The sequence below is a fragment of the Aplysia californica genome, unplaced genomic scaffold (assembly GCF_000002075.1).
Source record: "Aplysia californica isolate F4 #8 unplaced genomic scaffold, AplCal3.0 scaffold00816, whole genome shotgun sequence".
Taxonomy (NCBI): Eukaryota; Metazoa; Mollusca; class Gastropoda; order Aplysiida; family Aplysiidae; genus Aplysia; species Aplysia californica.
In genome coordinates this window covers 179,090-204,385 of record NW_004798086.1, presented here as the reverse complement: position 1 = coordinate 204,385, position 25,296 = coordinate 179,090, and the positions used below count along the sequence as shown (strand labels likewise).

General features: G+C 41.3%; 1 protein-coding gene across 4 annotated transcripts in view; it reads left to right on the top strand.

Moving 5' to 3' along the window:
• Nucleotides 1–9,451, top strand: part of LOC101852802 (NF-kappa-B inhibitor-like protein 1) — a 15,398-nt gene extending 5,947 nt beyond the window's left edge. For all 4 annotated transcript variants that reach the window (XM_005109787.3, XM_005109786.2, XM_005109784.2 and 1 more), the window contains exons 2-6: nucleotides 3,961–4,176; nucleotides 5,588–5,700; nucleotides 6,232–6,356; nucleotides 7,583–7,700; nucleotides 8,687–9,451. In XM_005109787.3, coding sequence (XP_005109844.1) covers nucleotides 4,013–4,176; nucleotides 5,588–5,700; nucleotides 6,232–6,356; nucleotides 7,583–7,700; nucleotides 8,687–9,279 — 1,113 coding nt within the window. In that variant the 5' untranslated portion in view covers nucleotides 3,961–4,012 and the 3' untranslated portion in view covers nucleotides 9,280–9,451. The remainder of the gene's footprint in view (nucleotides 1–3,960; nucleotides 4,177–5,587; nucleotides 5,701–6,231; nucleotides 6,357–7,582; nucleotides 7,701–8,686) is intronic.
• Nucleotides 9,452–25,296: the final 15,845 nt, after the last annotated feature.

Sequence of the window (25,296 nt, the reverse complement as noted above, 5' to 3'; positions counted from 1 at the left end):
AAAGAAGCGTCCTCGACGCACTCCATGCAGCGCACCAAGGTGTAGGTGCAATGTGTGCAAGGGCAGCAGGTTCAGTTTTCTGGCCGAACATCACCGCTGATTTTACCAGAACAAGAAATCAATGCACCCACTGCAACAGAGCAGCAAAATCAAACCCAATGCAGCCACCAATTGTTGTCACACCACCTGACTACCCATTCCAGAAAATATGCAGCGACTACTTTTCGAACAACAACACGGATTATGTTGTCATTGTCGACAGATATTCATCTTGGCCGATGGTGTTCAGATCAGAATCAGGTGCTGAGGGTTTGATCAAACGTTTACGCGAGACATTTGTTACCTTCGGCGTCCCAGAGGAATTAACCTCAGATGGTGGGCCACAATTCACATAAGGCAAGACAAAAGAATTCCTGAAGTCTTGGGGAGTCCACCACAGGCTAACACCTGTGGTAAATCCACACGGCAACTGTAGAGAAGAAATTGCAGTCAAAACCGTCAAACGCATGCTGATGGATAACACTGGCCCAGCCGGGTCACTGGACGTCGACAAATTCCTACGCGCCATGCTAATGTACAGAAACACGATTGACACTGAGACCAAATCATCTTCTGCTCTTATCCTGTTTGGTCAACCAATTAGGGATGTGATCCCCATCCCAATGGGTCGGTACTGCCCCCACCATACGTGCCAAGAAACACTCATGTACAGACAAAAGGCCCTTGCTAAGAGGCACTCACGAAGCCCTGAAAAGTGGATCAAACATACGTGCATGCTGCCACAACTGCAAGTGGGGGACCATGTGTAGGTGCAAAATCTAGTGGGAAACCATCCAAGGAAATGGGAAAGGACAGGTGTTGTCACCGAAGTCAGGCAATTTCACCAGTACGTCGAACGTGTCAACGGGTCAGGTAGAATTACGCTAAGAAACAGACAGCACCTGAGGAAATTCACGCCCTTCCACAAAACGTCTACAGTCATCACTGGCATAACCCCAATCACACCAGAATCAACCCGTCAACGAAAAGGCCCCGACCTTGACTCCCTAGTATCGCCGTCACTACCACCAGAGAAGTCCCAACAAGCAAACGGCCCAAGAGAGCTTCAGCGGCATGACCCAGAATCAACTTCCGTCCTGCCGGACAGCCCCGACACACCTGACACAGGACCAGCCTCACCTGACAGCCCGGCCGAGCCAGTAGCTGTGCCTGACAGCCATGTCGAGCCGGCATCAGAACCCGAAATCCCTGACAGGTCATCAGCCTCACAAAAAACTCCCGGCAGCACTAGCCCGTCTGCTCTCCCACAACAAGCCAGGGAAGCTAGAGCAATGCCCCCTGGGACCCCGCTATCACAGGAAGAATGACATTACTAAATACTGAACCATACATAACAAGTGAAACTATTACTATTAAGTGGTTATTATATTCATACGCTGCAACTCTTGTATTTCCCCTTTGCTCCTTACGAGGCAGCTTTGGCACCGGCAGTTGGTAGATCGGATTTCTACCTTTCGCTATATTCAGTTCCCTTAATTTACTTGATCCATCTCATTCTTATCCTCAAAACATCCTTCACTTTCTCTTGACTTCTTTAAACTTTTCCTCCTCATCCTTTTGCATTGATTTGTCCGGTGTCTCATGAACCTTTCAATAATTTTTTGCTTCGTAATATTTCATATCATTTATTTCACTTTCCATTGTCGGATCATCTGAGCCATCAGTTTTAAACGTACCCTATAAAACTTTTCCCCGGGAGAGGGAAATAGATAGATATTAAAATAACCCATCTCTCACCCTTCCTCAGATTGTCCATCATCCTTTTCCACTCACTCCAACCATACACATCCCATAACATTTGAACTTAGGGGGGAAGGGAACAATACACATCCAATCGCACTGTAATCATCTTTCATACATGATGCTTGTATCCATGTTTAACTAAGAATAGATGTGTGTGTAAGGATCAAGGGACCGAAGTGTCACAATATTGAATGACACCATCCTATGGATGGGACCATGTATGTCTCTTTGAAGCTGATTTGTTTAATTGATATTAAGATAATTTCAGCCCTATTAGTAATCGTCATTACATCCATTCTCATTGTTCGTACCTTTTAGTTACAGTTCAAATTGTCGTGTTGAATATATTTGTCATGTTGTGGAAAAGGATTTCACCCTTTGAATCTTAATAAAGAGCGAGTTCAATAACACCACTGAAGGAAGTTATTCATCTTTAACTACTCCCCCCCCCCCCCCCCCGCCTTTGCGATAATTGGAACGTACACAGTGTGCCCCACGCACGAGGTGAAATGTTACACACATAGTACTACGTCACCAGCCTCTCTCACTCCCTGTGGCACATCAGGCCTAATTAACAAACAATAGACCCTGGGCCCTAACCTCGCGTCGAGTATCTCATCTGCTAGAGTTTGTCTGTTTGCCCGCCTGCCCAGTGAATAAAATTGTGGAGCGGACCCAAAAAACGAACTGACTTGAGGCTTGAGGTCCGCAGTCCGCTCGCTGAGAGAGCCAAATTGTGGAGCGGACCCAAAAAAACTAACTGTCTTGAGATTCGCAGTTCGCTCTCATGGCCGTCTGTTACCCGTTCGCTCTGACTGAGTCCGCGAGTAACGAACCCGTCCGTCCGCTCACCCCAACTCTACTATTCACCCAAGCAGATCTGAGAGCATTCTGAAACAATCTCAACTTCCTAGGAAGCATACAGTGTAAGCAGTCATTTATAGGCACTAAAACACTAACATATATATATATATATACGAAGGAACTAAATTTATATTCGGAATCTGAACTGAGTCCTGCATGACGTCCGTTCCGACTTGTGACCCTTGTTCCTAAGTATTTCCAGCTTTTACGAACATTTTTTCGATTATACTGTGATAACAGTCGAGGCTTGAGCGTTATTATATCCAGTTACTAGATCTAGATCTATCTAAACTGGCCCTCCCTGCATCATTAGTATCATGGACAAAACGACGACTAACTTTCAGCTAACCTTGCAGGGGGCAAAGTTAATTATGTGTACCAATGAGATTGCGCGTAGCGATATTGCACTCTGGGTTTGCGGGGGGAAGAGGTTTTGGGAAAATTTTTAATGTTTTTCACCTTTAATCAGCATTTTTCAGTAAAATCCACACTGAAATGTGTTTTTTAATGGAGATAAAAAAGATGTTTAGCCAAAAAAAAAATTTGATACAAAATGCCAAACAAACGGAAATTCACCTGTTTCTTCTAGTTCATTATTTTGACGAACGCCTGATTTTACCATGCTGCCTCACATTTATGTGTTAGTTGAATCCGACTTATCATGATGATTTTTATGAAAAGGGGTGGGGGTGGGGGGGGATCAATCTCCAGTTTTGGTCTCAAGACTAATGATGTCTGTAATTTTATGGTTAGAGTTAGAGGGTAGGGTGTAGGATTGCGGGATTGTAGGATAATAGGGTAGGCTAGTTAATCATTGGGGCCAATACTAGAAAATCCCAAACACAGAATCAGTCTCTTTTCACTGAATCCAATCCGAGTTCGTGGTATCCGCGTTTCACTGTAAAATTAGTAACATTTTTAGAACTAGTTTTAATTCTGATTTTACGTAAAATCCCCCGACGACATTTATATTCCTTACACTCACATATAACTCACTTAGAAGCTGAGTCCGAATAAATAAAACATTTTTTTTCGGACCCGAGTCCGAATAGATTAAACCCATATTCGGACTCGAGTCCGAATAGATAAAAATTATTTTCAGACTCGAGTCCAAATAGAGCTGGCCATATATATATAATGACAAGTTCTTTTGCTGTCTATGGCCGGGTACTACTAAATTGTAAAAATTCAACCTATAAATTTGACATATCTATTTCAATCGCGCTTAAATCTGAGAAGTAAGTCATTTTTTCAGCGCGCCTCACATATATTCTTACTTTATTGGTCTTCCAGTTGACGGTCCACTCTGAGTGTCTGTGAACTGAGTGGAGTCAACGGCGGCACCATGGGGGTTGAGAAGAAGCTGAAGCAGTACGTCATGGATGACCGGCCTGCGAAACTCAAGTCCTACGCGGAGTCCCACAACGTTGACGTAATCAATGTCACTCTAGGACGAGGCAGGGGCCTCTTGCACTACTGTGCTCGATACGGTTCTTCTGCCATGCTGAGGTAACTGAGAGAGAGACAGAGAGAGAGAGAGAGGGGAGAGAGAGAGGGAGAAAGAGAGAGAGAGAGGGGGGGGGAGAGAGAGAGAGAGAGAGAGAGAGAGAGAGAGAGAGAGAGAGAGAGAGAGAGAGAGGAGAGAGAGAGAGAGAGAGAGAGAGAGAGAGAGAGAGAGAGAGAGGAGGGGTGGGATTGGGAAAGAGGGAGAAGGAAAAAGAGACAGACAGACAGACGGAGGGAGAGAGAGAGAGAATGAGAGAGAGAGAGAATGAGAGAGAGAGAGAGGAAGAGAGAGAGAGAGAGAAAAACACTCAGAAGTAAACTTGGCCCATTGTGGAATAAAGGGGGAGGGGGATATTAACATGTTCTTACGCACAGTAGAATTGTAAGTGGGCTGATTTTTCAATGTCATGCTTATACTGTGCCAGAAAAACAAAGGGGGAACTGCTGCTTTTTCTTTCTTCATCCTTGCTATCGTCATTTTCCTTCTACTTCTTTTGTTTGTTTGTCACTCTCTTGTGAACTGCTTTTTCCGGGGTGCCTTGATAGTCGAAGCAGACTTTGTGCTGTTGAGGCTAGAGAGGTGACCAGAGTAAGCCTGAACCTGTATGGACTTCTCTTTTGACATCCACCCCTTGTGGCTCATATGACCTTATGCATTTGCTACCGGCGTAAAACCTTACTAAAACAGAAACAGCATATTGTCTCTGTCTGTAGGCCCCCTCTGTCTTTTTCTTTTCCTCACTTTATTATGACCGCTGTTGTGTTAACCCTATCCATACGTAATGTTTTACTATCCATACGATGTGTGGAACTCTGTGCCGCCACTTTCAAAGAGGAAATTTACTTGTTAATCTGATGCGTACGCTTTGCATAGCTGTCTATCAAAATGATTTTTTGAGAAATACTGAAAGTTTCAAAGAGATGGGTGGTTGTCGGGTGCTCTGGTGTTGTTTGCTTCTTCTTTCCTATCAAACATCTATCGTCCTTATCTCCCCTTCTTCTTTTTTATGGTTGTTACTCTCTTGTAACACCTCTAATCTTATGACGCTCATATGACCTTATGCAGTTGCGAGTGCCTTAAAACCTCTACTAAAACCCAAAAAACCCCCTTTAAAACTAGACTAAAAAGAATTGATTGTTTTTGCCCGTTTGTCTTAGTCTTTCCTTCCACTTTGTGACAGCTGCCGTGTTAATGTGCTCCGTTTTACTCTGTCAAACAAACCAGGTGGTTGGGTGGTTGGCGGGTGCTCTGGTGTGGTTTGCCCCTTCTTTCCTGTCAAATTTATCGTCCTTATCTCTCCTCCTTTTTTGTGTACGTTACTCTCTTGTAACGTATCTATTCTTCGACATTCATATGACCTTATTGTGTTGCAAGTGCCGTAAAACGTGTACTAAAACTAAAAAAACGAACCAGGTGTCTGCTGAAGCTTGACTGTGTCCCTGACCAGCTGGACCGGAGTGGCAACCTGCCCCTTCACCTGGCCGCACTCAGAGCATTGGAGGAAGACCTGGCAACGGCAAAAGAAAGTGAGCTCGAAATAGGATTAAAAAACAAAAAATTGACTTTAAAAAAATCGACTAAAAAATGTACCTTCATGCCTGCAGTAGGCATTGCTGCTTATGAGTCGTCTTTTTTAAATTGAAACTAAAACTACCTAAAAAAAACCTCGACTATAAAGTTTACTTTTGTCCCTGCAGTAGGTATTGCTGCTTTTGAGTTGTCTTCTTTTCATTTAAACTAAAACTATCTCCTTATTTTCTTTGTATGTTACTGTTTAATGACACTCATATGTCCTGTTTTTGTTGCATGTACAGTAAAACTTTCAGTAAGTGGGTGGTTGGCGGGTGCTCTGGTGTGGTTTGCTTCTTTTTTCGTATCAAACATATATCGTCCTTACCTCCCCTCCTTCTTTTTGTGTTTGTTACTCTCTTGTAATACCTCTAATCTTCTGGTGCTCTATGACCTTATTCCGTTGCAAGCGCCATAAAACCTCTAGTAAAACAAACAACTGTCAGTAAAACTAAACTTTTCGTCTTTTTCTCTTTATTATGTTCTAGCTTTTGATGGGATGGTGATTCCGTTATTGAAGGCCTACCCGCTGGGTCAAGACATGGAGGACTGCCACGGGGTCACAGGTCATGACCTTGTGGCAGCTGTCAAGGACAAAGTGAAAGCTTCATCGGTAAGTGCAGAAATCAGTTGTGGAACTACTTTTTTTCTGTAGAGTTGAGTTGCTGGTTATGCCTCGTTACTTGCGTGTGAATACAATAGTAGGCTACCTGCATGTTGAGTCGTTTTCTTCTTGAAATTCCATGTTCAGTCACAGATTTCACCACAGTCAATTGTGAAAAGAATGATAATTTCCAAATGTGTAACACCCCATCTAGGCCTACATATGTTTCAACATTTAGTTGGGGGCATGCTTCTGTCCTGCCTGTGGTTGTTGTTGTTAGCGATCCAGTAGCATCTGAGCGTTAACTCTCCTGCATGATGCCTTTCTGTAATAGTTGCATGTCTGTTCTAATTGTTGTCTTGAGGACTAGAGGCAGTTAGATGTGTGGGATAGCTTGGGAAGAAGACATCTTCTCAAATCAGTTAGTTGTCTACAAAAGAACAGATGATGTTCCACTGTCTCTGAGGGGTAGTTTCATAGTGGGCAGGCAGCGGACTGCTTTACTCCAATTCGGTTGAGATGTTGATTGATGGGCACATGTTATGTTCTAAGTTGGAAGATTATGGATTGATTTCCCCTTCTCAACTCATCAATTGGATTCTTTGACCAGTGGTTTCTTGATGTGGCCATACATCATCCTTCCTGTCATACCTGTGGGCTGTCAGGGCCAAACCGAGCTATGCAATGTCTCAGCAAACAGACTAAGATCTACTTGCATTTTGAGAGTTACATTCCGGTGCCTGTGGTACAGCAGCTAGATACTTTGCTTTCATGTACAGGAGATGTGGGCTCAATTCCCTACAGTGAGATTTATTTATCGAGCATCTCAGTCTGTTTGCTGGGACGTTGCATCGTTTGATTTGGCCCTGACAGGCAGGTCGGAAGCAGGTCGCCTACTTAATGTTGTAAATTGTGTAGATGGGCTGCAACACATTTGAAAATTATCATTCTTTTCACAGACATGCTTGTGATGAGTGTGCGTGGTTGACGGATGCTCTGGTGTGGTTTGCTTCTTCTTTCCTATCAAACATCTATCGTCATTATCTCCCCTCCTTCCTTTTTATGTTTGTTACTCTCTTCCAACACCTCTAATCTTCTGGCGCTCATATGACCTTATGCAGTTGCGAGCGCAGTAAAACCTCTACTAAAACTAAAACAATTAAACTGTTACTACTCTAGCTAAGAACCTTTTAATTTATCTAATCATTAAAAAAATTTTTTTCTTCTGTTCTCAGACTCCGCAGCAAGAGGAAAAACGGCAAGAAGAGGAGGATGAAATGTGGAGGAAAAAGCTGAACGAAGAAGCCATGTTTGAGTTTGAGGAGCAGAACCCACGCTATCACACTGAGGAAGGTAGTCAGTCAGATAATTATAATTATAATAGATAGCATTTGTATAGTGCAAATCCCCACTCAATAGCAAGCTCCTTCACAATCTATACTATTACCTCAGCAGACCTGAGAGCATTCTGAAGCAACCTCAACTTCCTGGGAAGCATACAGTGCAAGCTGCCATATAGGCGCTAAAACGCTAACATATTGAGATCCCACTCAGCTGTGTCTTTGTTGTTTACAAGTTGGACTGTTCCTTTGAAGGGGTTGGGGTGGGGGTGGGTGGGAGAAGGGGGTGCTCTGGTCTAGTTTCCTGCTTTTTTTTTTGCTTTTTTATTAGTAAGAGTTTTATGGCACTTGCAAAAATAATAAGGTCATATAAGTGCCGATGATTAGAGGTGTTATAAGAGAGTAACGAACACAAAAAAAGGAGCAGGAAAGAGAAGGACGACAGCTTTTGATAGGAAAGAAGGAGCAAACCACACCAGAGCACCCGCCAACCGCCCACTTAGATTTCTAACAATTTTTCTTAGGTAAACTTAAAATAAAAGGTTCTCACAGATGGGGGCACCTACTACAAAATCTGAATCTCGCCCTATCGCACTTGGAAGACATAATTTGAAGGTTTTTTTCACACCTTTGAACTCGTAGAGACTGTTTCCACTTCGTGTTGTCATAGTGAAATTTTATTTTTTTCTGTTTCTCGAAGTCAAAAAAAAAAAGAGAAAGAAGAAATTGCTTTTGAAATGTTCCATTATGTCTGTCCCCGTGGTTTTATGCAAAAAAAATTATGAAATTATGCAAACGGAGCCCAAAAATGTGAAATTATGAGTTTCTTTTTATATTTTAACAAAGAATGATAAAGGAAAATAATAAAGAATTATGCAAAAAATGATCAAATTTTCCTAAATTATGCGGGGTGCATAAATCCCAGGGGACAGTTATGTGGGAGAGGGCATTACAATTGGACAAGAACATAAAATGTCTTTCTACTCTCTGTGTCCTCAGACTTCAGCCAGGAGAGAAGCACGGAGTCGTACGAGGACTGGGCTGAACGGATGCGTCATGAAATGTCGGCCAGGTGGCAAAAACAGTCTCATCAATTCACGAGAGATAAGAAACATAAACGCAGACATTCTCGCCGAGACAAGAGTGAGGAAAGCGGAGCAAAGAAGTCGAAGGAAGAGGGGGAGGGGGAGGGGGAGCAAGAGCGGCTGAACAGAGCAAGGGAAGAGATGAGGAAAAGGTACAAGCCTCCCCCTCACGTTCCCAACACAGACAAGTTGGTGGAGAAGAAGAAACGCTATGAGAGTAAATTCTCTCATCTGCTCAATCATCTGACCACGGGGCGGACTCTCACCTACGGGTGTGTCCCCTGGCCTCATCTTAGCCTGGACAGCGTCGCGGAGACTTTGTTCTGCGACATGCCGGACAAGAAGTCACCGGTGTACAGGAAGTACCTCAGGTCCCAGCAGGTCCGGTGGCATCCGGACAAGTTCATGCAGAAGTTCGGAGATCACTTACATCCCGACCATGTGCCAAAGATAATGAACAGAGTGAAAGCGATTTCACAAGTGTTGAACAAACTGTCCAGTGAATAAAAATACAGTGAAGACTTTCTATAAGGACATCGTGGAAACCAGAAAAAAATGTCATTATAGAGAGTTGCCAAAATTTTGTTCACGTAATTCTGCATCATTTGCATAATTTTGGATTATCCGCGTTTTTTCACGTCAGCCACAAAACAATTAATTAACGCCGCGCCATGTGACTAAAGGGACATAATCACCGTAATAAGTCTCATTTAAGTGGAATGCTGGTTATTTCCCTTGTTAGAAGATCTTGGTTATGGGTTGTGATTTTGTTCCTTGAGCATGCTCAATTTTCAATCCATCAAAAAGTGTTGTTCTCATGCATGTCTGCTGATGTTTCATGTTTGACAAGCGTCCCTGGTTTTAGTAATGTGCCAGCATCAGAGGTCCAGATGTCCTTTTTTTTTTTTAAACATTTTTCTTTCCTCTATAGATCTAGATCTACAGTTGAAAGTTACAGAGATTATTAGTTTTGGTTGTTGATTTTTTGTACAGATGTGTATTGTTTTCTTTTCCAAATACACAACAAATTACTGATACTGATTTATTCTGTTTTCAATTTTTCTGTACATAAAATGTGAGAATCATGAAACTTCGAGTTGAAAATGTGCAAAACATGTTGCGAATGGTGTTACGGTAACTTGCATAAATTTTGCATAATTTTGCTTTTTTTGTGTGCATAATTTGGCCTAATTTGCATAATTCTACGGGGACAGATATAAGGAAAAAATGGGGACTTGGGAACCATGTTCGAATTTAGTTACCGTTGGAGAATTTTCTTATCTAAAATGTTCTCCTCTCACATCATTTCCTGCTCTCTAACAACCCCCTCCTCTGGGCACCTGACTCTTTCTGCAGCATTTCTACTGCTACTCCTTGGCTCTTTCTTACTGCTGTCTTTCAGCCACACCCCTGATCTAATGGTAGGAAAGATGTACACCTAGCCTTCTCGAACAAAGGCGAAAAATCTTGGAGGTCCCGTGTGCTCGTTGAATTTCTCTTGGTGGTCCCTTGGCCTCATCTTAGCCTGAACAGCGTCGCGGAGACTCTATTCTGCGACATGCCGGACAAGAAGTCACCGGTGTACAGGAAGTACCTCAGGTCCCAGCAGGTCCGGTGGCATCCGGACAAGTTCATGCAGAAGTTCAGAGATCACTTGCATCCCGACCATGTGCCGAAGATAATGAACCAAGTGAAAGCGATTTCACAAGTGTTGAACAAACTGTCCAGTGAATAAAAATACAGTGAAGCCTTTCTATAACCACATCGTGGAAACCAGAAAAAAATGTTGTTATAGAGAGGCAATCAAAAGTAACTATTTATATATCAGGGTTGCCAGTTTTCCATTTTTGTCCTCTATTTCTATTGATCCTGATCCGCTATTCCGCTATTAGGATCGAGATAGAATCTATAGTTGAAAAAAAAAACAAACGAACAAACCCCCCCACGCACAACTTGCGCCAAATGTTTGTTTGTCATTTCTCTCTATGTACACCCTTTGGGTTTCAAATTGATATTCATTTGTTAGCGAGACCGTGGTGCGTGGATTTTGACCTATTTTTGACAAAGTTGAGTGGCATCCCTGATATATATATATATAAAAGGAAGAAATCGGGACCTGGGAACCATGTCGATATACAGAAGATGTTGTTATATCGAAGGTCATTATTGAGAGGCTGCACTGCACTGTCAACTCTGCTTGTGTTGAACTCGCTTGAGTTGACCGTCGGTTAAGTTGGTTGTTTTCTCGGGGAGGGGGGAGGCGAGCGAGCATCTACTCTTCTTTACAGCAGGTCCCAAAGGTTAAGTTGAACTTCGGATGAGTTGTACCCCCCGGGGCGGTGCTACTGACTGAAGTTTCTTTGGGCCTTTCCCTAAGGGGGGACATTAACATGCTCTTATGCTCAGTAGAATTGTAAATGGTCTGATTCATCAATGTCATGCTCATATCTGTGCCTGAACTGCATACGGGGAACAGCTGCTTTTTCTCTCCTAATCATTACTATCGTCATTTTTTCCTCTACTTCTTTTGTATGTTTGTCACTCTCTTGTGACCCGTTATTTCCGGGGTGCCTTGATAGTCGAACCAGACTTTGTGCTCTTGAAGTTAGAGAGGTGAGCAGAGTAAGCCTGATTCCCCGTATGGACTTTTGATATCCACCCCTTGGCGCTCATATGACCTTATGCAGTTGCAAATGCCGTAAAAACTTGACTAAAACTAAAACTAAAAGGATGAGTTGATCTTTTTTTATGTACTTGTTGAATCCAATTGTTTTTATTGATTTTTATGAATAAAAAAGTAGGGGAATCCAACTCCTTTCGTTGAATCGGAGGTTTTGTTGAATCCGAGTTGGTTGAAACCGAGTTCCACTGTATTATTATTATAATCAAGGATGGTAGCCTACATGTATGAGGGTTGACTTTTTAAATGTTATATTCTCATACTAAACTCATCTGTGGGTGGTTGGCGGGTGCTCTGGTGCGGTTTGCTTCTTCTTTTCTTTCAAACATCTATCGTCCTTATCTCCCCTACTTCTTTTTTTATGTTGGTTACTCTTTTGTAACTCCTCTAATCTTCTGGCGCTCATATGACCTTATGCAGTTGCGAGTGCTGTGAAACTTCTACTAAAACAAAACTCATCTGAGTATGACATTCATGTTAGTGTTAGGGATACAGTACTGTCCCCATCGTTTAATGCAAGAAAAATTCTTGAAATGATTCAAAATGAGCCAAAAAATGTGAAGTTAGGCGATTCTGTTAATTTTAACAAAGAATGATAAAGAAAAATAATCAGAAATTATGCTGAAAATGATCAAATTTTTCTAAATTATACTGGGTGCATAAAACCTCGGGGACAGACAGTATCTCCTCTTTTCAGTGTTTGTGGTGTATTGGTTGGGTACTGCCTCATCAGGGGTTCTCGTGGCCTAGAGGTTAAGGTGTTCGCCTCTCATTCAGTAGGTCCCGGGTTCGAATTTAGTTACTAATGGAACATTTTTTTTCTCCAAAATGTTCTCCTTTCACATCATTTCCTGCTCTCTAACAATGTTCTGGTGTCTGCTTTCGTCTCCACTTTCTGCCTCCGCCCCCTCACCCCTCCCCCCCCCTGCCCCCTCCTCTGGGCTCCTGGTTCTTTCTTCAGCTTTTCTACTGCTACTCCTTGGCTCCTTCTTACTGCTGTCTTTCAGCCACACCCCTGATCTATTGGTAGGAAAGATCTACGTAGCCTTCTCGGACAAAGGCGAAAAATCTTGGAGGTCCCGTGTGCATGTTACGCACGTTAAAGATCCCTTGGTGGTCCAAAATCGATAACAGTAGGCTTCGGCCGCCACCCGGGCAAAATTCAAACTTTCCTACCAACTGAAAATGTTTAATGTGTCCTGCGCGCTACTTTTCATGACTCAGCTCAGAGCTTCTGGGGTAAACAGCCTAAAGCTCCGGTTACACGCAACGATAATGCTCTTGAAAAAAACCAATTGAATAATGTTCCCCCAAGTTCATCAACAGAAGTATACTTGTTCCAATACCACCCTAGGTCATCGCACCACAATACCAGGTCCCGGTGATTCAGCAGTGACCTTAATGTAACAGACGTGGATGTGTGGAGCAGCATTGTACCACGTTCGTGCTTTGTCTGAAAGTAAAATGGCAATCTATGCAGTTTTAACTGTAGAGAAAATGAGTGTGTGGCCGTTGGTTTTTTGTTTGTTTTTGGCTTGGCACTAAAATATACACATGTCGCTGGCTGGATGCACGACTCCGACAAATTGGTACCTCAAAATTACAATAGTAATACATGTAGTAATAGTAGTAGTAGTAGCAGTAGCAGTAGCAGTAGTAGTAGTAGTAGTAGCGGTAGCGGTAGTAATAGTAATAGTAGTAGTAATAGGAGGAGGAGGAGAAAAAACCCAGGGACGAGCACGAGTGAAAATCAAACAGCAACAACGCCACGACAGTCAAATAAACTCCCTGTGCCACATCAATTTCTAGCATGGCTAGATCAAAGCAGGGGATCATTAGAGCAAGGGCCCTTTCAAACACGGTTGAAAAATAAATCAATTCAGTTTTAACTAAACTAGTCAACAAAAGTTAAGGAACGCACTGTAAAAACAGTGATAAATTTGCATGCATTCTTTCGAGGTTTTACTTTTACTAGTTGAGCTAGATATTGGTGAAATGTTTCTCTGTGACTAATGGGCTTGTACACACCAGGGTTTGAAATGCAAGTGACTCCTGTGCGCTGAGCTGGGGAGGGGGCAAAAAGGCCCAATGTTTTCAAATTGTCGATTTTTATTCTCTCGCTCTTACAGTCAAGAAAAATGACGAACGCTCAAAAATCAGTTTTCACGTGCAAGATTCATGTCTCGTGAGTGAGTTGCACACACTCATTTGCCCTGTGGATACACCATTCTGCAGCTGTAGGGCTTAGCGTAAACATGCCTCCTCGACAGAAATTGTCTGAGGTAAATAGAGGACGAGCCATTGCTTGGGTACAAGATGGTGTTTCACTCCGACAAGTTGCTGCACGTCATCGAGTGTCCGTTTCTGTCATTTCACGGCTGATTCAGCGTGTCAACGCCACTGGTAGTGCCCAAGAGCGACCCAGATCAGGTTGATCTAGAGCCACTAATGCAAGGGAAGACCGATTCATTCATAGACAAGCTCTGCAGTCGAGATCCGCTCCTGCAAATCGCATTCAGACACGGCTGAGAGCGGCAACTCGTGTTAACATTAGTTGTCAGACAGTACGAAGACGTCTTCATGAGTTCGGACTTAATGCACGTCGACCAGCAGTCCGTCAGCGTCTCACCCCAGCACACAGTGCTGCTCGTCTTGCCTTTTGCCGGCGCCATGTAAGATGGACACGTCAACAGTGGGCAAACGTTCTCTTCATCGACGAGTCCCGGTTATCTTTGCATCACAATGACGGTCGTATCAGGGTTTGAAGGCGACCCGGAGAGCGGCTCCTCGATGCAACCGTCAGAGAAGTGGTGCCTTTTGGTGGTGGTTCCGTGATGGTATGGGGTGCATTCAGTCTGAACCACAGAACACCTCTGTACCATGTGCAAGGGAATCTCACTGCAATACGTTACCAGAGATGAGATACTCCGCCCATTAGCACTACCTACTCTGCAGCAGATGGGGCCACACGCGATGTACCAGGATGACAACGCCCGACCTCATAGAGCGTTGCTTGTCCAAAACTTCATGCAGCAGGCTGGCATCAACCGAATAGACTGGCCGGCCTGCAGTCCGGACTTGAATCCCATAGAAAACCTCTGGGATGAGCTGCAACGTCGAGTCAGGGACAACTACCCCCTCCAGGAGACGCGCAGCAACTGTTTCAGATGCTGCAGGCAGAGTGGCAGGCGATGCCTCAGAGAGTGTTCACCAACCTCATGAACTCGATGAGGAGCCGGTGTACCAAGTGCCTGAACAATCGTGGTGGGCATACTCATTATTGAAATCATCGGAACTGTTTTGTTTTTGTTGTAGTCAGAAGTAAACATAACTTCGAAACCACTTGACAATTTTGGGATTTGGGATTTTAACCCCTACCAAACTCAATGAACTTTTCAACCAAGTTAAAATGGAATAACTTAATTTTCTTTTTTGTTATTTGTTATACACATGTTTATTTAAATGTGTACCAGATTTCATTTCGTGTTGAAGTTTACTTTCGAAGTTATACACTTTTTTCCAAATGTTCCTTAACTTTTGTTGACTAGTTTATCATTTCATTTCAGTTGACGTTTAACTTTCAAAAAAAAATCAACGTAAAACAAAACCAATAACTGCAAAACAAAAATCACACACACACACACACACACACACACACACACACACACACACACACACACACTCACACACACACACACACACACACACACACACACACTCACACACACACACACACACACACAAACACACACACACACACAAACACACACACACTCTCACACACACACACACACACACACACATACACACACACACACACAAACACCCTCACACATAAGAAAAATCCCACCCCCAAACAAACAAACAAACAAACAAACAAACAAAAACAACAACAAAAAACAAACCTATACTTCCTCTCTGAATACGTTTACAATACATGTTCATTTATTTGCCCTCAGTACGTGCACAAACATGATTTACAAATATTATAACATCTTTGGAATTAGCAGCATGATGGGACGTTGAAGATGCTTGGGTCTGGGACTGGGATGCCCAGTGACGGGTTAACAAAGAGGTCCAGTCTCGTCCTATTAACTTAAGCTGGGAGAAATAGGAAAAAACAAGCAAACCATGGTTAGTCTTAGTCCTAAGTGGGAGTTGTGGTGATGGTGATAGAAGTAACAGTTGTATAAGTAAGAGGTAGTAGGCCGAACTACTACTACTACTACGAACACTACTACTACCACTACTACTACCACTACTACTACTACTACTACTACTACCACTACTACTACCACGACCACCGCCAGGGGCGGTATGTTCGGTGCTGGTCAAATTTTTGTCAGCTCTACTATTGACAAGAGATTTATTGCTGATGATGATTTTCATTCAGTTTTAAGTAAATCCGAATAAACATGTATCACCATTGAAAAAGCACCTTGCCGATTTGCAGGCGTTCAAATAGACAGGTGGGATTCACTGCTGTTTTGTCGCGACAGAGCCTCATTCCTTCACCTTTGCTTATCGCACCGGCTCGTAACTTTAAATCGTCTCACGTCAAGCCGTCACGTCGCGGAACTTCGTACGAGGACAAACGAACACGGCGGGTACAGCGATGAAGTCAGTCCTCTGGGCAAATCCATCGACTGCCCTAAGAGCGAATATAGCATCCCTTGATTGCCAAATTGGCATCCGTGTTGCTTACAAAATCAGTAATGAGACCGTCTTGAGCAGCACAGACACATGAAATATTTTCTCAGCTCAATACATGTACTTAACATTCAGCCTTTCTCTACTATCATCACAACATTTGTTGTCAGCATGGTACTAATCTTTTTTGTTTATTGAATTTTTAGCCACCTATAGTTCCTGTTTGGTGACTATTCTGAACTATTCACCGCTTTCTCCCCACTAATAACGTACCTGGCCCATATGAGTCTAGCCGGCGAAAAGAGAAATCGTCTAGTGAAGATAATATATAAGGAGAATTATAACGAGGAGCGATAGGCTCTCGACTGTCATAGTCTGGGCCGAAAACAATGGGCCTACCCCCTCCCTTCCCACCCCTTATCCACCGTCACCCCAACTAGACACCAATTTCTATAATTAGCATTTGACACACTTCCCCACTTTGTTACCACATGGTTCTGAAAACTGAGAAGTGAGATGAACAACGTTTGATTACATAATGATGGAAAACTGTTGTGTGCTAACTCTGTCCAGCTTTGTATAGTATCTGATTGTAAACTTAATCTGCATGGGATAGTGTCATTGGTACATTATCAATGACTTTTTGCAATCACACATTACTGTTCCTATTACATATTTACAGGTCGAGTGCAGGTCGATATTGTGTGTGGGTGTGTACAAACTTAGTAGAAAGTAAAAGTCTTGGGTTAAAGTACCGGAGGCCATGAACAGCAGTTCATTGCGATTCTCACGTACACACAGACACACACACACACACACACACACACACACACACATACATACACACACACACACAGACACACACACATGCACACATATACAAACTCACAATTTTACTAACCAAAACACACAGCTACACACACGTTGAAGTTAGAAGCTGCCCACTGTGAGCGGAACATTGTGGGAAAAAATCCTAAGGCTTTAATTTACTTACTGTAGAGTTTTCTGAGCACGGGGTAGGAGCCGACACCTGGAGTAGTATCGAAAAGCAGTGAGAGGTTGACGGTCCCCAAGTTAAGTGACCATAAGTCCACATTTTTTGGAGACGCAACGCCGAATGTCAGCTGGCCGGCATACTTTGTCGTAGCTGTATGAGGCAAAAAAGTATCAATAATAGTATAGCAATGATAGATTATAATATTAATAATGAAAAGCTACTACTATTACTACTACTATTACTACTACTATTACTACTACTTACTTTACTTGTCCCTGCCCATTCTGCTATGTTGTCTTCCAATCTACTTCGACAAGAACAACAACAACAACAACTACTACTACTACTACTACTACTACTACTACTACTACTACTACTACTACTACAAGGGGAGTACAATAAGTCTTTGTCTGGGTAAGGAAGAAATATGGTAGAGTAGTGACATTTCGCCAGCCTTTAATCAGTTTCTTTGGAACACGCGATCACGCAAAATTTCGGGACAATCCGACAATGATAAGGCACTAGTCAGTGTGTTCAATGAAACCATCACAAAAACGTTTGGTTTTTCTTTGCTGAAGCTGTGCAATGGAGCCTGTTTAATATCGCTCAGTTATCAAGTTTTACACCTACAAGAACAATCCCCTTCGGACATTTTTCAGGAAATTTTCTATATTTAAGGTGACAAATGTCCTCGTTATAATATTGTGACATTTTGGGTAAGAAAATTCAAATCTAAATTCATGTCGGTGATGGATGAAGATCGTGAAGGGTGCCCATCTTTTGTTTTAACTAAAGAGAGTGTATCCGTAGTGAAGAAACTGATTTTACAAGGCCGACATAACTGTAAAACAGCTCTCAAGTGAAATGGAAATCAGTGTAGGGTCAATTTAAACGATTCTCCATGACCATCTTAACATGAATAAATTGTCTGCACGGTGGGTACTCCGCCTTTTGACAAGTGAGCAAAGAAAGCAGAGGGTTAAACCCTGCCAAACTTTAATTCGAACTGAGACCAATGAAACAAACTTCTTTAAAAACATGGTGACTACGGATGAAACATGAATTTAACATTTTTATCCAGAACAAAAAAATGTCCTCCATGCAATGGAAAACCTCTTCTTATCCCTCAGCAAAGAAGGCAAAGGTACCACTGTCAAGTGGAAAGGTCGTGCTGTCGTGTTTCTGAGATTGTGAAGGTATCATCATGACTGACTACCTGGAAAATTGAAAAACAGTCACAGGGAGCTACTGTTCAGGTTTGCTGATACATTTTGGTCCGAAATGGTGAGAAAAAGGGCGTGGAAAACTCCGTAATGGGGTCCTCCAACTGCACAACAATGCCCCTGCGCACATGGCACAACAAGCGGTGCAGACAGCAAAACAGTGCAGCTTTGAAATCCTGCCATACTCAGCTTACTCACTAGACCTAGCCCCTTCAGACTTTTTTCTGTTTCCTAATCGAAAAAACATCACTGAAAGGATGTCGTTTCCATGACAACGAGGACGCCATTGAAGCTGTGGAAGACCGATTAGGGGCCCATTCTGGGTCCCTTTTTTCTGAGGAACTTTTGAAGGTCAAAGAGAGGAGGCAGAAATATGTTACTCTGCATGGTCACTATGTAGAGAAATGAAAGTATGTGGGCCAGGTTACAAAACTCTATCTTTATTCCTTCACATTAAGACCAAAGACTTCTTGATCCTCCACCCCCTCGTACTACTACTTCTAGTGTAAGTTAAAGAAAATTTACGCAAACACTCCTTACTTTAACCAGGTGTGAATAGGTACAAGCCATAGACAGTGATAGATCTTGCCAGTTTGTCATTGTTTTTATCGCTTGTAAAACGACAGCTTGCACTCTATACTCATGAGGCAGCTGAAATTGTTTTAGAATGTCAGCAGGTCTTCTTGGGTAATATTATTATGTAATATCGTAGATTATGAAATGGATAGAGCTTGCTGTTAGCGGGAATTTGCGTTATACAATCAATTCCATGTAGTAATATGTTTCTATTAAGATATGTAAGTAGGTCTGTTGGAACAGTACCTGGGGTGCATTGGAAGAACAGTTGCGATGGAGAAGCTGGGCTTGATGTGCAGCCTGTGCTGTCAATAACATATGACTTGAGCAGTGGCGATCCAGGAAATAGATCATAATATGTCTTTTTATTGTAATTGTCTTCATTAAAGTATGTCATACGTGTTCAGCGGTTGAGGGTCTTAAAGTTTGCACAAGACTACTTGAGTTCAGTACTTATCAGTCAAGGACTGGAACCAGGAGTTTCTGCTGCATAGTCCAAACTCATGTAGACTCGAAACAGATTTCATTGTAAAATTTCATTATTAGTCACGTCACGGGTTTCATTTCCTTGGCACCTTTTTTAGGCTGGGGGAAAACGGTTTTAAGGGGATTTTCTGCATTTGTGGAGTAGTGGTCAGGCATTTCAACGTCGGATCGACGCAGAAGACACGAGTATGATTCCCATAAGGGGATGATATTTTCCAAATATATCGGGCTTCCTGCTGGAATATTGTATCCTTATCAGTTCAGGTTGGCCGTGACCGGTAGGGTCGAAGCTACGTACTAAATGATCTAAATTAAATCGATGAAGGAGTAAAAACACCTACGTGTATTTAGGGAGGGTTGTTACAACTGTGCACACGCAATCCGCAACATAGAAACAGTGCTGTGACATAAAGGAACAAGAAGGATGGTCGACCAACTAAACTCAAGATAACGGAACAACTGCGACACTTATAAAGAAACAAAATGAAATTCCTCACTTTAACCATATGAGTCATAAATGGTTAACAAGATTCGAAATTGACAGTACCAACAGGTTTCTTTGTATCCAACTGGGTGAAAATTTCAAGTCTGGGAAGACTTCATATTTAAGGCAAAAGTTCTTTCTATAATTTGCGGTCATACTATTTTCAGCTTCACATTGTTTATCTTTTGTGAAGCAGAGCAACTTAAAGAATAATATAACGCCAGACTCAGTTAATGTCTCGATGCACAGCTTGAGTTTTCTGCTTGTCTAAACAAGTCATGGGAATTTATAGTACATCAGTATTTCAAGAGCAATTTTGGGTTAGGACACCGTAACCTTCTAAAAAATATCTCTCCATTCTTGGGCTTTGATTATTGTTTTAACAGTTATTAGTTTCTGTTTCTGTTGCTGTTTTCATTGCTTTAAGGTTTTACTTGTTTTTTGTACTTTTGCTCTGGTGCTGGAAGGAGCAGCTCGAAAAATTAAAACACTAAAAAAATCGACAACGACAAAGCCCCCCCCCCTCCCCTATATCTTTTTCAAAACCAAACTAAAGCCCTTCTTTAAAAAAAAAAACATATTTAGAGAATAAACAATGTGTAGACTTAAAGGGCCTGACTATTATACCCCAGCGGCTGTTTGTGCAAACGCTTAAAAACCAATGAAAAAAGAATCCAATTAACCGATCACAATTCGTGAACCATTCACAGAGTACATATTTGTTGTGTATTAGTAAGAGTTTTACGGCTCTTGCAATTGCATGAAGTCATATGAAGATATGGGAATTGAGTTAGTATATTATTTTTATGGACGTTCACTGCACAGCTTGAAGTTGTTAAAGTCACGATAAAATTCATTTGTTAAAATCAGTGCCTCACATTTGTAATTTATCTACATTTTTCAGACCCATGGTGTTTATGAATAAATCAAGTTTTTTGTTAATATTAACTGTGGATAATAGATTTTTTAGAGAAGTTCTCTAAAGATATTTCCTTCGTGTTTCTGTTAAGTCAGGAATCCTCTAAGGGTGTGTCGTATCGTTATGTCGAATTGCATCGGACACAAAATGGCCTTTCCTCTCCTTTTTCGTTTGGTATAATGAAAAAAAAAAGTTAAGATTTATTTAATTTCACAAAAAGCCACCAAATAATAAGATTTCATTAAGTTTCAGAGAAAGGAAATGATTAATATATCAATTTTTAGAAAAATACCACCAAGAAGGTTTCACGACGAAGTACTTACGTTTGCATAGTCAACAACAGTCCTAACTCCATTTTCAAGTCTATCTCTCTTTTGATAAGTCTAATGTCACGTTTGCAAAAACTGTGGAGAAAGAAATAGAACATTTAAATATCTTAAAGCGTAGTCGGCGGAGACCGTTGTCTTAACGAGAGAAATTGTACTTCCAAATAACAAAACATTATATATTCACTGTTAAAAATAAGTGACAATACTACGTTTGGTTTCACAAGGAACAGGCATTGTACGCAGAGTTCACAGGGTGACAACGCAACGAGTTCGTTACTACAAATGAAAACTCACAGCATCCATCAGATTGAATTCTGTTGCGCTGAGTTGGTCCGGCACGCAAACTTTGGTGGGGTCGGGACTATCCCCAAGTGCCACATGAGCAATAACCATCAGAAGTGCCACAGCTTTCATTTTGATATCTGCAATAAATAAGAAATTATAGCGATGTTGTGCAATGTACAGATCACACACACACACACACACACACACACACACACACACACACACACACACACATACACATACACACACATACACACACACACACACACACACACACAAACATACACGCACATGCACACACCCACTAACATCTGCTTATATACATATTTACCTTAATGAGACGATCGAATAAACAATCAGACACACATGAGTACATCTATGTTCTCAAACAATCTGGCAAGCAGAATATTTATACATTGTATTATGAAGACACTCCGGTATGAGCGCGACGATTAATTCACAGAGGAATGAACGAATTGGTATGGGTTTCATATTTCATATGTATGAAACGAAACTTGCCTGGAGAAATATTTTCTTTTTTTCGGGGGGGGGGGGGGGGGGGGAGGGGAAAAGAAAAAAGGAATTAAAGAAAGAAAAAGGGGGGGGGGGGGGGATTCTGCAAAAACGCTGAATAAAACTATTAAGGGGCGTCTCTTCTTATATAAAAAGGGAAACAACTACAACACTATGTCAGTCCATAGAAGATTTTTATATTCTATTCTTTGATCAGTCAGATGTGTTCGTTAGTCTTCTTTTTTTTAAACAAGAAGTAAATTGTTGACACCAGTTCCCTGTGTTTCTCTGCCCCGACCCGATGTACATACCTCTGCGCGGATCTTGAGCTCCGATGAAGAGTCCATGGGGAAATGTTTGTTGGTTACTCCTGGCAAACGGTGTATTTATATATAGAGATCGCACCGACGAAGTGTTCTTCAAATTTCAGGCTTTCGTAGTTGCATTTGTCAACCTCTGATACTGAGCATGCGTCACCAAACACAAAAGTATAAAAAATTAAACTTAGATTTTATGCAGGCTTCGTTTTCAGGCCCACTTTGAAAAAGAAAAAGATATTCGCCCTAAAAAATCTGGAGACTAACATACTTTACTAACATATAAAAAACCAAACAAAAATAAAAACAAGCAACAACGAAGCAACAAAATCCACTCTTCTTATCTTCTGATTACGTTCATTGTTGGTTTTAGAAGAATTGTTAAAAAAGGAGAACGCAAATGACAAACCTGTTTAAAAAAATATTTAAGAAATGTTGGTCATGTGGAATTTGATTATCTCTAATAGTGCTTTTTAAAAAATCCGTTATAGTTAAGGGCAATCATATTGAAAACAGGCCAGTACAGCAATTTAAGAGAATTATGTTTTACAACATTTTGTAATTATTAAACAAGGTTTATTGGTCGTAACTACCTAATTTCTTTCGACGGCTTTGACTATAACAGAATAGGAATACTATTAAAGAAGTTCATAAATCGGCTTGTGAAATGTTAATATAGGGCTGGCCTCAGCGTATCTCAGAACCTTTAGAATTCAGACTAAATATCGTTGATTTAAGATCATTAAAGTTAAAGACTATACATTGGTAAGCAAAATGTAGACTTTACATCTAATACACAGAATTACAAAGAATGATTATGCCTTAGTGGGGAAAGTATATTATTACAAAGCATGCTTTCATACATTATAATAATTAAAACACGTTTCGTTTCTGGCACGATCTGTACATTGACTTATTCAAACGGCGCTGAAGTCACACATAAGTCGTTTGTTTTCTAACCTCATCTATCTACAGTTTTTCTATTTATCTTTTGTTACTGACTGCACTCAAATGAAGGGATATGGCATTGCTTCTCTTACCACTCATCTCACACTGACCCCAACCCCATTCATTTTTCCTCTTTACCCCCTCTGCCGTCCTCGACACACACACACACACACACACACACACACACACACACACACACACACACACACACACACACGGATGCACACACACAGACACACAAACAAACTCACACAGACACACCAACCCCCCACCCACACCAATACCCACTCAAGCACCCACCCATTCTTTTTCTTCTTCTTCTTCTTCTTCTTCTTCTTCTTCTTCTTCTTCTTCTTCTTCTTCTTCTTCTTCTTCTTCTTCTTCTTCTTCTTCTTCTTCTTCTTCTTCTTCTTCTTCTTCTTCTTCTTCTTCTTCTTCTTCTTCTTCTTCTTCTTCTTCTTCTTCTTAATAATAATAATAATAATAATAATAAAAATAATGATATAATAATATTAATACATGTAATAGTTATAATAACAATTTATAATAATAATAATAATAATAATAATAATACTGATACTAATAATGATAGTGATAATGATAATAATAATAATAGTGATGATAATACATGTAATGATATAATAATAGTGATAATAACAATGATAATAATATTTTTTAAAAATAATAACGATAGCAACAATAAAAATAGAATAGTAACGATAATTATAGTAATAATGATAATAATAATAATAATAATAATAATAATAACAATAATAATAATAATAACAATAATAATAATAACAATAATAATAATAGTAATACTAATAGAATAATAATGACAATAATCTACACCTAGCCTTCTCGGACAAGGGCGAAAAATCTCGGAGGGCCCGTGTGCAAATTGCGCCCGTTAAAGATCCCCTGGTGGTCTAAAATCGATAACAGTAGGCTTTGGCCGCCACCTGGACGAAATTCAAAATTTCCTACCAACTAAAATTATTAGGTGTGTGCCGCGCGCTCATATGACCTAATGCAGTTGCGAGCGCCGTAAAACCCTCTACTATAAAAAAGAAGGGTTTTCAGTCTTCAGTCCAGCCACCAGATATCTGGCGAATCTAGATATTTGCCGACCGGCGAACTGAAGGCATGACGACGAGGGAGCGGCTTCTTTGATGTTGCCCCAGGCGGAGTTGAAAATGCATTCCAAAATGTTCTTAAATATTGGTCAAATAAAAAATAATTTTTTTTTTTTTTTGTGATCAACGTCCCAAAATTACTGAAAATCACCCAGGGAACATAAAATTTAATGCCGGATTACCAAGTTATTTATTATTATTTTTTAAAAAAGTATTTATTTATTTATTTATTTATTTTATTTATTTATTTATTTATTTATTTATTTATTTATTTATTTATTTATTTTTGGGGGGGGGGGGGGTGGGGGGGTTGTTTTGTGTGTTTTGTCAAGGACTGACACTTTAAGGATAAAAAAAACCCTTAACGTCTAAATGGAAATTCAATCGTCGACAAGCTGTCAGTTTAAAGATGACTCAGATCTAGTGTCCGTCGGTTAAACTGTCAGTTTGTCGATGAATGAACTGTTCGTATAAAGGGACCCTGAGTGGAGACCGGTCACAAATGACGTCAGCTCAGAGGGGGGATTGGGAGCAGGTGTGGCCCCATAAGGTGCAGGAGGCAGAACCCACCGATGCGTGGTAGACGCTGGCTATGCCCCCCCACTAACGACACACCCCTACTCTCCCTTGAATGGGTGTGTAATCTGCCTACCACTTCTACTGCTCTTTATCAACACACCCTCTGTGGATGAGAAGGTACCAGCCAGTTTGAGAGTGTCTGGGTGCAAGGGACGTACCGAGCGGAATGCCTGACTTCCTTTCTGGCCGTGGACCTCTTAGTAAAGACACAACGACCCAGGACGTGACGATCCAATGGTTTTCCCACTAGGCTGAAACCTCATGCAAGAGTAGACAACTAAAGCCAGTAGCCATTGGTGGCGAGGAATGGGCAACGGCAGCCTTACCGGAACTACACGGCCGCGGGGCAGTTAGTTCTTTCCAGTCTTCTTGAAAACACCTTCTACCTTCCTATCCTCAACT